The following is a 14,042-nucleotide window of genomic DNA, read 5'->3' on the forward strand; positions in this document are numbered from 1 at the left end:
TTCCGATGGTATGGAGAAACAGACATCAGTAAGTTCAATTCACAACGGAAAATCTGCTGCAAATATTTAATGTTTATTTGATCAAAATAAATGGAGAATTATGACAAATATCACAGGCATAGAATCAATGAGATGTGTGGCAAATTCTAGTTCAACCTAAAGCTGGGGGTGTTGGTTGTAGCTTATGTCCTGCTACAGTACTTAAAACATATTCTAATTTAAAAAACATTTTTTTTGCTTTATGATGTGAATAGATATTTTAGGTAACAGGTTATACAACTTTTGCTATTCTATTAATAATAAAAGATCAGCACAGCAGCATCAGTGATTTCTTTGCTTGCGCTCCACCCTGTGCGTGTCCCATAGCCATCCCAATCCAGACCTGCAAAATCTCCGCATTGTCTGGGGCTCTGTTCAGGCATGAATCCTCCACCTCCAATACAGTACTGGAAAAAAAATGTAATGTAGAAGTCTATGCATTGGATTTTATTGTATTCCATATATTTTGGCTCTACCCTTCTAAGTAAATGCATTTTCAAACCATCCTTCTATATTGATGTCTTATACCGTATCACACTGTTTATATTACCATTTTAGTGACTTCCAACTCTGATGCATCTTGAAAGGCTTCTAAACCCCCTATTTATGCACTTTATTATACAGATAAGAACAGAAACAATTCAGCGCTTGTACAATACTGATATAGTCTAAAGGCAGCTTGATCACCAAAAGCGGAGTCTCTCTTGTCCGATAGGGGGTAGCACCAAAAGCGGAGTCTCTCTTGTCCGATAGGGGGTAGCACCAAAAGCGGAGTCTCTCTTGTCCGATAGGGGGTAGCACCAAAAGCGGAGTCGCTCTTGTCCTCTCCTACTTTATTATACAGGTTGTATGTATTTTTTTTTTTTTAGTTTTTGTGAAGGGGATTTAAGGATTATAGATTCCTCTCTTTGATTTCATTCATGATTTCACTGTTTTGGGAGTTATTGTGAGGTAACACATGAAAGAGAGTGCAGCTGATTTGGTTTGTTTATTCATAATTATTACTCACAGGCAGTGGTGTATCCTGGTTTTGTGCTGCCCTAGGCAGAACAAAACTCAGGCGCCCCCCCCCCCCCGCGCGCGCCACCCCCACCCAACCTTTACCCATGCCCCGCATTCTAAACACACACACACACATTCACTGACAGATACGCATACACTAGCTAACAGAAACACACACTCGCTAACAGAAACACACACACTAATAGACAAACTCACACTCAGTAACAGACACTCGCTAACAGACACTCGCTAACAGACACTCGCTAACAGACACTCGCTAACAGACACTCGCTAACAGACACTCGCTAACAGACACTCGCTAACAGACACACACACACTCGCTAACAGACACACACGCACTCGCTAACAGACACACACACACTCACTCACTAACAGACACACACACACTCACTCACTAACAGACACACACACACTCACTCACTAACAGACACACACACACTCACTCACTAACAGACACACACTCACACTCACTAACAGACACACACTCACACTCACTAACAGACACACACACACACTCACTAACACACACACACACTCACTAACAGACACACACACTCACTAACAGACACACACACACTCACACTCACTAACAGACACACACACACACTCACACTCACTAACAGACACACATACACTCACTAACAGACACACATACACTCACTAACAGACACTCACATTAACACTTTTTTTTTTTTTTTTTACTTTAACCCCCCCAGCCTCCTTACCTTTGGGAATGCTGGGGGGAGCCTTCTTTTTTCCCTGGTGGTCCAGTGGCTTTTTTTTTTACTTTAACCCCCCCAGCCTCCTTACCTTTGGGAATGCTGGGGGGGCCTTCTTTTTTCCCTGGTGGTCCAGTGGCTGCTGGGCGGTCGGGTGGCGCTGCTGGGCGGGCGGCGAGGGAGCACTCCCCCTGAGCTGTCTGCTCAGCTCCCTCGCGCGCCGCACAGTGAGGCTGGGAGGCGGAGCCGGAATATGACGTCATATTCCGGCTCCCAGCCTCACTGTGCGGCGCGCGAGGGAGCTGAGCAGACAGCTCAGGGGGAGTGCTCCCTCGCCCCCCCAGCGCCGCCCGACCGCCCAGCAGCAGCCCAGCATGTCTGTTAGCCGCAAGGCTAACAAGACATTTGCCTTGGGCATTTGGGGGCGGCTTTTTTTGCCGCCCCCTGGAAAATGCCGCCCAAGGCAAATGCCTTGTTTGCCTCGCGGCTAATACGCCCCTGCTCACAGGTATAGTAGTTGTCATTTTGCACTTAATTTTATTGGTTTGTGTGTAACATGGGATGCATACGTATTTGTTTACTGTAACTGTGTGTGTAGACAGTGGTGTCACAAGAGGGGTGCGGGCCGCACCAGAGTGTGCATCACGGGACAGTAAAGAAAGGGTTTCATAAAATAAAAATGTCTTTCATAAAATCATGACTTTTCGTCACGAAATAGCAAAATCATGTAATTAGGCTGACACTTGGTTACTTTAACCAAATTATACTGACCTTGACTGCACACATATTTTAGTGAATAACCCTGTTTGTGTGATCAGATTCTAAATCATTCAAAAGTCATTTGAGAACGTATGTTCTGTTATTTATATAGATAGTTGTAGAAAAAAACAAAAAAAACTTACATGCTCTGAATTGCATCCCTTGACTTTGACACCTGGGCACAATGCCAGGGGGGCTTTTTCGTTGTTTATCACTCGGAACTGGACAAAACCAGGATCAAACTCACCTGTGGAAACCAAGAAACATTTTGTAAGACTTTAACTATATATTCATTAAATCTAAGAAAAGTATACAGTGGCAAATCTAGTTTATCTAACAGACATAAGAGACGGGGTTGGGGTAGAAGTAACAAAACTGGATCAATGTTTCAGTCCCTCATATGGACTTTCTTCAGGATCATAGAAATACATATAACAAACAATGTGAATATATATGACACATAAATAGGAATATTGACTTACCCCAGGCAATGTGTTCAGACCGGCATCCTGCCGAATCCCATGCGCATGCATGATTAGAGCTATACCCCTAATTGTGACGTGATTGCGTGGTAACGCCACCGTCGTTGCCATAGCGATGCGGCTTAATTAGAATCTCTATGGGAACGTGTACACTAAAGTGAGCTTCCAGTATTTGGTGCGATCGCCAAATAAAAAACCTAAGAGACTTAATATATTATAAAGTGCAAAGTGACTAGATCAAATACCAGGGTGTATAGGACGATTATAAAGACATCTAAATGAGGCAGTACTATATACTGTAAAGTGCAGTATGATTTAAAGTGCAATTGTGTCTACAGTGATTCAGTGATAATCAAAGTGCTACTGTAAAAACTACTTTACAGAAAGTGATTTGGTGCTGAATTCTTAAATAATTGAAATACTGTGGTGTGTGCATAAAACTGACAGCGAAGACAACAATGACATAATGTATTGACAAAAGCTATAATTGCAGATTATATGCATATACAAAACATGAATAGTGTGGGTATCAATAGTGCAAATATCCAAATTTGCATTATTTATTTTTCTTTAAAAACTTATGAGTATCATATTACTAAAATGTTACCAGTATCACCCAACAATACATAGGTTTCTAATAATTGTAGGATTGTTATATTTCTGTCTGCAAAAATAAATGCCATCAACAAAAACGATTAAAACAATGCAAGTATAAAAGGGGGTTAATTACTGTAGGAATGAATGGAGAGATAGTCTTGTTAAGTCCTTTTGGAGATACTGTATTTAAATCATGGATCCAATATGCTTCCTTATTTAAGAGCATTCTTCCACGCTCACCACCTCTTTTTGGTACGGGTATGTGGTCTTTAGTAGCCAAAATCTTTAACGTTGTCAAAGGGTATTTGTATTTTAAAAAATGCTTCGCTACTGCCTTGTCCAAATGACAGTCTCTATAGGCTAGTCTGATACTAGACCTGTGGCCCCTAATGCGTTCACATATAGCTGTTTCGGTCTTCCCAATATATGAAAGACCACAAGGACACTTACGTTTATAAATTAAATGTGTGGTCTTGCAAGTAATGGTATCTCTTATGTGGTAGACCTTATTGCTATGTGGATCTCTTAATATTTTGGCTGGTGTCATATGACCACTAGTGACACATCCCAGACACCTTACTGATCCCCTTGTCTGTTCTCTCGTCGGTTGTGTGTAACTTTTAATTGGATCCGTGTGAACCAATAAGTCTTTTAAATTCCTGTTCCTCTTTAAATATATTGAAGGCGATTCTATAAAGACTTTAGGCAGCGTGCCATCACTTGACAGTATCTTCCAATTTTTCCGGACAATCGATGTGACTTGTGGGGTTGATTGATGATACATCCTAGGAAAAAACAAGTGTCACTGAGGCATTCTTCTCCATATCTGCGCGTGCACTCTGTGTTTCGTATAGCACATTATTCAGGATGTGTCGATCATATCCTCTTAATAAAAACGTTTCCATCATTTCAGCTAACTGCTTTTCCCTAATTTCTACTTTAGAATTATTCCTGATCACTCTCACAAATTGTGTCTGAGGGAGCGAGTTCTTTAAGGCCCTGGGATGTGCACTTCGGTAATGAAGAAGTGTATTTTGATCTGTACGTTTAGTGTATAGAGAATATTGGAGACTTGAAGATCCCACCGTGATCTGGAGATCCAAATATTGCACTTGTTCCATGCTAATATTTGCTGTAAGCTTAATTGGCATATGAAGTTGATTAACATAATCTATCATATTTTTTGCTGTTTCCATAGTGCCATTCCATATTATCAGCTGGTCATCAATAAACCTATAGTAACTTTGAATGCTGTGTGCACAAACATGAATGCATTCTCATACATCGGCGCCATGGCTGCCCCATTGATATAACTGCTATCTGGAGATACCAACTATCTTCAAAGCGAAAATAGTTATTTTGTAAGGTCAATGGAGAAGTTCTAAAACAAATTCAATGGGGGGACCTGTCATGGAGTAACACTTCCGGGTTCGGCACTCAGCTGTGAGGAACCGGACCCTGCCCCCCTCTGACACAGCTCTGACGGTATTTAGGGAGACTGGACCAGAGAGAGGGTGCTTGGTGATTGATTGTTTGAGCTAACGTGTGAGCTGCCTCCGCGAGACCGCGGGCTCCACAGGCTCAGCTACTGGGAACTACTTCCGCCAGACTTACCTCTCCACAAGCTGAGACAAGCCGTTCCAGCCTTTGAGCAAATGCAAGGATTGCTACATGCCATAAAGGATTACAGGAGAACGGATACTTTGCTACTTTACAAGTGGACTATTGGAGGACTACCCATATAAACCTTAAGTATATCTTTCAGCTATTTGTCTACAATATCATTTATTAATGAGCTATCGATTGCTTACTCTAATCTTCATTGCTACAAACTACTAATTTCATGAAGGACAACTCCCATCATGCTTAATCACTATGAACTGTTTCTTGCTTTGCAAATACTTTCAGTGCTTCAAGCTACTAATCTCATCAAGGACAACTCCCATCATGCTTATTCACTATTAACTGTTCTTGCTTTGCAAATATTCTTAGCTACTTGATTATTGTTCCTATTGAAGATTAATCTCAAGAACTTAAAGAATGTTACTTAATGCATCTCTGAAGAAATACTAAATAATGAACTTTGTATTGTTGATTACTTGCACTTCTTCTTATTGAATTATTGCCTAAATGCAATTAATTTAAGTTTAACACTTATTAAAACTTCGGTTGAATCAAGTTACCAGTGATTCTCTCTTTCTTAAAGCTACAGTATTAATACTTAAGGATTCTCCATTTCTTCACTATTGTAATTAGGGAGTTTACAAGCTGCAGTTGAGTTCCAACCCGAATCACCAAGCCCAAAAAATGGAACCAGCAGAAGGGAATTCCCAAATTACTTCATTAACCCATAGAGTTGATATACTCACACAAGGCATGCAGGATTTGCAAATTGCTAATGAGAGACTTCTTTCTTATATTAGAGAAATGCAAAATAAAGTTACACATTCTTCAAGTGACCCTGCTGTCTGCAATCCTGAAAAATTTCATGGAGATCGCTCTAAATATAGAGAATTTTTGAATTAATGCAAAATGTTGTTCACTCTTAAACCTAGGGCGTACCCCACAGACAGGATTAAAGTCTGTTCAATGATTTCCTATTTAAGGGGTGAACCCATGTCCTGGGCACATACATTTCTGGAAAATGAAGACCCTATTTTGGATTCTTTGGATAATTTTGTTGAAGCAATGTCACTACTATATGAGGATCATAATAATTTAAAAGATGGGCTTCAGAAACCCAATGGAATGATATAGCTCTACGTAATCAGTTCCGTTTAGGGTTGTCTGAAACAGTTAAAGATGAATTATCTAGAACCATTCTTCCCCCAACGCTTGATACATTAATTCAACTTTCTATCAGTATAGATAGAAGAATCAGAGAACGAAAAACTGAAAAGGCTCTCTCTACTTCATTTTGGAAAAAACCCAATCCACCTTTGCGCATGTCTACTAAACCCCTGCAAGTTGGGTTTATTAGGGCACCTTTAACTATTGAAGAAAAAACAAGAAGAAGAAATTTAAATCTCTGTATGTACTGTGCTTCTAAGGAACATCTTTTACAAGAATGTCCTCTACTAAAATGCTCTAAGGAAGGAAAGCTTAAAGTTAATACCTCAATTTTGAAAACACTTCCCTCTTCCTGTTCTCATCAGTTTGCTGTACCTTTAATATTAAAATGGGACAAAGAAAGAATCAAGACTGGAGCTATTATTGATTCTGGAGCTACAGGGATATTCATAGATTCTTTGTTTGTTTAAACCAATAAAATTCCTTTTGTGAAAAAAGCATCTTTTGTCTCCATCAGAGTTATTGCTGGATCTTTAATTCCCTCTGGTCCTATAAAAAATGAAACTATTCCTATCAAGACAATTGTCAATGATAACCATTCGGAATTTCTTGTTTTTGATATAATAAAATCTCCTCTTTTTCCAATCATTTTAGGAATCAACTGGTTACAAACGCATAACCCCTTCATTCGTTGGACTCCCTTCTCTCTCACCTTTGATTCAGGATATTGTGAGGATAATTGTCTCCCACAGATTCCTATACTTCATTTAAGTCAATAAAAATTAAGACCTGGATCTCGTAACAAAGGAGCTGATGCTCTTTCCAGAATTCCATTAGATCCTTCTTCGGAAAAGAAAACCTTTTCAATATTATCAAACAATAAGATTATTGGACTTACAACTACTATATTGGATGAACTGAAACAATTATCTCACAAGGAACTTGAACTACCTTCTACTCCTAAATTGTTCAAAAAAGATGAAATCTTTTATTTCAAAAATAGAATTTACATTCCTCCAAAACTCCAAAAAAACCTCTTAAAATTAATTCATGATTCTCCCCTTGCTGGACATCCTGTAATAAAAAAAATACACTTGAACTCTCTACTAGACAATATTGGTGGCCTCGACAACTCCAAACCATAGAAGCCTATGTTAAGTCTTGTCCAGTATGTCAAAGGTCCAAAGTGGAACGTCACCTTCCTTATGGATTAATGACTGGATTACCAGTACCTGAAAGAACTTGGCAGTCTATTTCCATGGACTTTATGGTGGAACTCCCTCCTTCTCGGAAAAAACACCTCCATTCTTGTTGTCGTAGACCGTTTCAAAAAAAATGTCACATTTCATTCCTTTGACAAAGTTACCCTTATCCTCTGAACTTTCCAAAATTTTCATTGACAATATTATCAAATTACATGGATTTCCTGAAGAAATAATCTCAGACAGAGGTTCTCAATTTACTTCACATTTTTGGAAGGAAATGTGTTCTTCACTTCAAATCCACCGTAAACTTTCTTCAGCATACCATCCACAAACAAATAGCCAAACAGAATGAGTCAATCAATGTCTAGAACAATACCTTCGTTGTTACTGTACGTATTTACAAGATGACTGGAGTAATTGGTTACCCATGGCTGAATTTGCCTATACATACAAGCAGCAAAATGACGCCATTCTTTTCAAATTATGGATTCCATCCCTCCTTGTTCCCCGAAGATCCCAAGACAACTTCTAACCCAATGGTTTCTTCTCAAAATATGGAAATGTCTTCATTGTTCAAGCAATTAAAGAAAAATCTTGAAAGTTCTATGTCGTTATATAAAAATAATTATGATATTAAAAGGAGAGCTCCTCTTAAATATAAAATTGGTGACACTGTGTGGCTATCTTCAAAACATATTTCTACTAACCATCCTTCTAAGAAACTAAGTCCTCTTTTTCTTGGACCTTTTCAAATTGAATCCATTGTTAATGAAAATGCTGTAAAATTGAAACTTCCTCCATCACTTAAATTGCATCCTGTTTTTCATGTTTCACTCCTAAAATCTTTTCTCCCAGATCCCTTTCATAGGGAACAGTTGAGGAAGCCTGACCCCATTGAAGTACAAGAAGATTCGGAATATGAAATAGAGAAAATTCTTAACTCCAGACTTCATAGAGGTAACTTACAATACCTTATTAAATGGAAGAGTTATGGAGAAGAAGATAACACATGGGAGGATTCCTCTGAAATACATGCATCAAAGATGATTACTGCCTTTCACAGGAGATACCCTCATAAACCTAGGTAATAGCACACGGAGAGTGCTCCTTAGGTGGGGGATCCTGTCATGGAGTAAGCCTTCCGGGTTCGGCACTCAGCTGTGAGGAGCCGGACCCCGCCCCCCTCTGACACAGCTCTGACGGTATTTAGGGAGTCTGGGCCAGAGAGAGGGTGCTTAGTGATTGATTGTTTGAGCTAACGTGTGAGCTGCCTCCGCGAGACCGCGGGCTCCACAGGCTTCGCTACTGGGAACTACTTCCACCAGACTTACCTCTCCACAAGCTGAGACAAGCCGTTCCAGCCTTTGAGCAAATGCAAGGATTGCTACATGCCATAAAGGATTACAGGAGAACGGATACTTTGCTACTTTAAAAGTGGACCATATGTCTGGACTATTGGAGGACTACCCATATAAACCTTAAGTATATCTTTCAGCTATTTGTCTACAATATAATTTATTAATGAACTATCGCTTGCTTACTCTAATCTTCATTGATACAAACAGCTAATCTCATGAAGGACAACTCCCATCATGCTTAACATGAAGGACAACTCCCATAATGCTTAATTACTATGAACTGTTTCTTGCTTTGCAAATAATTTCAGTGCTTAAAGCTACTAATTACATGAAGGACAACTCCCATCATGCTTATTCACTATGAACTGTTCTTGCTTTGCAAATATTCTTAGCTACTTGATTATTGTTCCTATTGAATATTATTCTCATGAACTTAAAGAATGTTACTTAATGGATCTCTGAAGAAATACTTAATAATGAACTTTGTGTTGTTGATTACTTGCACTTCTTCTTATTGGATTATTGCCTAAATGCAATTCATTTAAGTTTAACACTTATTAAAACTTCGGTTGAATCAAGTTACCAGTGATTCTCTCTTTCTTAAAGCTACAGTATTAATACTTAAGGATTCTCCATTTCTTAACTATTGTAATTAGGAAGTTTACAAGCTGCAGTTGAGTTCCAACCCAAATCACCCCTAGTAGCGTAACAGGACCTTTGTAGGTAGTGGAGTGAATAAGGACCTGGCGTTTGGCTACAACCCCAGCTTCATGTGGGATCACGGTTTATAAACTTTGTACGTCCCTGTTAATGAGAATTGGTTTGGGTTCACTATATTCCAACTTGGTTATTTTGCTGATTAATGTTTGGGTGTCTTTGATGCAAGTATGCAGTTCACCAACAGGTCTCTGGAATAGGTGATCTAGCCATTTAAAAAGTGGTTCTAAAACACCATCAATCCCAAAACAATGGGGCGTCCAGGTGGTCTGTTGGGATCCTTGTGGATCTTCGGTATTGAATAGATTCTTGGGATACGTGGATTTTTTTTGTTAGGTACTGATATAATTTAACCCTTTAAGTCCGCCGGGCGTATATTTACGTCCTTTTAAAAGCGGCTCTAAACGCCGCAGGACGTAAATATACGCCCGCCGTTTTTTTTTAACTTACCCGGTCGCCGGTGGTCCCACGCCGCCGATCGCGGTTGGGGGGACTCCCAGGGAGCCCCCCTGTGGCAGATCTTCCTCCTCCAGTCCCTCCCGGTCATGTGAGAGTGAGGTCCTTGCGAGGACCTCACAATCACATGGCCGGTATAGCTGGCTCAGGCATTGCCAGCAGGGGGACCAACTGTAATGACAGTTGGTCCCCCTGCTGGCTGAAAATCAAATTAAATAATGTTAAAAGTGTAAAAAAAATATATATATATACTTAGATCATATATATATGATCTAAGTATATATATATATATATACACATATACACACATACACATACACCGTCTAGGTGTATTTTAATATTAATATATATATATAATTATATATATATATATTAATATCAAATTACACGTAGACTGATACTGATTAAATATATATATAATTATTGTTATATATATATTTATAAAATAAAAAATAAATATGTAAATACGTAAAAAAATAAAATAAAAAAAATAATTAAAAATAAAATATTAAAAAAAATATAGATGTGTTTTATTTCGTTCTAACTGTATAGTGATATTAATATATATATATTTATATATCAAAATACACGTAGAACGAAATAATATATATATATCTATATACATAAATATATACGTATATATCACTATATATATACCTATATATAAATAAAAATATTTTAAAAAAAAATATATATATACGTATATATACACATATGTATATATATACATCTATTAATTCTACACATATATTTATGTAATAATTTTACATAATTAGGTATCCTAATTAATTACAATTAGCGGGACCTGCCTGACAACCCATACCGAAAGTATAAGGAATTTAATTTGCTAGCACTATATTTAACCCTATAACTTTCTAAGACACCATAAAACCTGTACATGGGGGGTACTGTTTTACTCGGGAGACTTCGCTGAACACAAATATTAGTGTTTCAAAACAGTAAAATGTATTACAACGATGATATCGCCAGTAAAAGTGAAGTTTTTTGCATTTTTCACGCACAAACAGCACTTACACGGACGATATTACTGCTGCAATACTTTTTACTGTTTTGAAACACAAATATTTGTGTTCAGCGAAGTCTCCCGAGTACAACAGTACCCCTCATGTACAGGTTTTATGGTGTTTTCAAAAATTACAGCGTCAAATATAAGGCTTGTGTTTCATTTTTTTCACATTAAAATTCGCCAGATTGCTTACGTTGCCTTTATGACCCTATGGTAGCCCAAGAATGAAAATTACCCCTATAATGGCATACTATTTGCAATAGTAGACAACCCAAGGTATTGCAAATGGGGTATGTCCAGTCTTTTTTAGTAGCCACTTAGTCAAACACTGGCCAAAATTGGCGTTTTTTGCATTTTTCACACACAAACAAAATACTAACGCTAACTTTGGCCAGTGTTTGTGACCAAATGGCTACTAAAAAAGACTGGAAATACCCCATTTGCAATACCTTGGGTCGTCTACTATTGCAAATGGTATGCCATTATGGGTGTAAATTTATTTCCTGGGCTACTATACAGTCTCAAAGGCAACGTAACCAATCTGGCGAATTTCAATTTCAAATGTAACACGCTATATTTGACCCTGTAACTTCCCAAAACACCATAAAACCTGTACATAGGGGGTACTGTTTTACACGTGAGACTTTGCTGAATACAAATATGTGTATTTTATTGCAGTAAAAGCAAACAGTATTATGACATTGACAGTTCAAATGTCATGTAGAACTAAAAAAATAAAAAAAAATCTTATTTTCTCCCATGTTTTTCATATTAAATTATGTTTCATAGCTAAATATTTGATATTAAATGAAAGCCCTGTTTCCCCTGAATAAAATGATATATAATAAGGGGGGGGTGCATTTAATATGAAAGAGGTGAATTACGGTTTGACAGACATATAGCGCAAATGCCAGGTTTTGTTCGTTCACAACTTGTACATTTGGCTGCGGTGTTAAGGGGTTAAGATCTATATAACTAGCTCTCAATCCCTTAGATAATGTTTCTTCAATATTATTTTGGACATCCTTAATAGGGTCCCCTTCCAACAGTTGGTAAGTACTCTGGTCTGATAGTTGTTTTTCAGTTCATTAGCTTAATATGTATAAACCATAATTACGATACCGCCACCTTTATCTGCTGAACGATTTATTATTGATTGGTCATCTGCCATTTTTTTTATTATCTTATGTTGCTTTTTGGAGATATTAAGTTGTGTGTTCTTCTCGTGTCATCACTGTTTGGGCTTCTTTCTTAGTCATAGAGAGAAAGGTCTTAATTAAAGCTTTGTTGGAATTTGGATTATATATTTACTTCACACTATTCAAACGTGATTGTGGTGATAGTATTGTTTTGGCCTTGTATTATATTTCTACCAAACCTGTAGAGTTCGATGTTCCATTTGAATTGATTGGATTTTGATGTAGGTACAAAAGTTAACCCCTGGCTTAATAAATCTGTCTCTTCAGCGTTGAACGGTTTGTGGGATAGATTAAAAATAGGGACTACCTCCTGCGTGGAGGTTTCCCTTGAAACATTATTCTTCCCTTTGCACCATCTGCGCATTCTTGGCTTTCTGCCCCTCTTCCTCGGCTCCGCGTAATTGTGCCAAACTCTGGGGTATCTAAAAAAGCCCTTGTATCTTTTTGTGTACTGCTTCTTGTATCAGTATCATAGGCAGATTCGCCTGAGGTCACATCTATGGTTGATACCTTTGGACGTATGATCCTCCTGCGTTGCAGTCTTGGTCTACAGTTGTTGTTACTGCTGGATAGCCACTTGTACACCCTGTGATCCAGGTAGTCTTTTTGTACTTTCTCAATTTTTTGTTTTTTAAACCTGATTTCATTCTTGTACTTAAAGACTTCTTCCTTCAGTTTTTGTGAGAGTTTCAAACCTTCAGGTGATGATAGGAGAACAGCGTACTCTGTTTCCAGATCCAGAATCTACTGGTTGGTATCCACTAGGTCTGACTTAACATATTTAATTATGATGAGCATTAGATCAAAAGATGCTCTATTTAGTACCTGTGTCCAATCTCGTCAGACTGTTGCTTTCTCCCGTCCAATTGTAGGTATGTTCAAGATTCTGAATCCCCTTGGGATCCTCTTGGCTTTATAATAATCTGATAAGAAAATGCCATATGAATCTAAATCAACCTGTTTCCTATAGAGGCGTAAAAGTTTGAAGTACACATCTCTTGTAAATAGGTTATGAGGTAGTCCTAAGCTGGAGGAGGAACAGATCTGGCCCAGAGTAGGAGCTTGTACTGTATAAATTGAATGTCTGTTGCTTCCAGTAAATCAGTCTTGTTCCAGCATTAATTTGTGGCTCATGTGTGGATTATTTGGCTATACCAGCGATATTTATTCCTGTGGATTCTAGGCGATACTTTTCTATTGGGAAAAGGAATACTAAACCGTGATACCAGTTACTACCGTCACACACACAACCAACGAGAGAACAGACAAGTGATCAGTAAGGTGTCTGGGATTTGTCACCTGTGGTCATATGACACCATCCAAAACATTCAGCCATCCACATAGCAATAAGATATACCATTACTTGCAAGACCACACATTTAATTTATAAACGTACGTGGCCATGTGGTCTTTCATATATTTGGAAGACCGAAACAGCTATATGTGAACGCATTAGGGGCCACAGGTCTAGTATCAGACTAGCCTATAGAGACGGTCATTCGGACAAGCCAGTCGTGAAGCATTTTTTAGAATACAAACACCCTTTGACTACGTTAAAGTTTTTGGCTTTAGACCACATACCAAAAAAAGGTGGTGACCATGGAAGAATGCTCTTAAATAAGGAAGCATATTGGATCCAGGAATTAAATACATTATCTACAAAAGGACTTA

General features: G+C 38.2%; 1 protein-coding gene across 1 annotated transcript in view; it reads right to left on the bottom strand.

The window, feature by feature from the left end:
• Window positions 1-275: 275 nt before the first annotated feature.
• The window catches only part of LOC134583516 (intelectin-1-like), a 97,121-nt gene continuing 83,354 nt past the window's right edge, over window positions 276-14,042 (bottom strand). Inside the window, exons 7-8 of the mRNA XM_063440452.1 lie at window positions 2,684-2,787; window positions 276-446 (exon numbers count right to left, since the gene is read on the bottom strand). Coding sequence (XP_063296522.1) covers window positions 294-446; window positions 2,684-2,787 — 257 coding nt within the window. The 3' untranslated portion in view covers window positions 276-293. The remainder of the gene's footprint in view (window positions 447-2,683; window positions 2,788-14,042) is intronic.

This window comes from Pelobates fuscus, chromosome 13, assembly GCF_036172605.1.
Source record: "Pelobates fuscus isolate aPelFus1 chromosome 13, aPelFus1.pri, whole genome shotgun sequence".
NCBI lineage: Eukaryota > Metazoa > Chordata > Amphibia > Anura > Pelobatidae > Pelobates > Pelobates fuscus.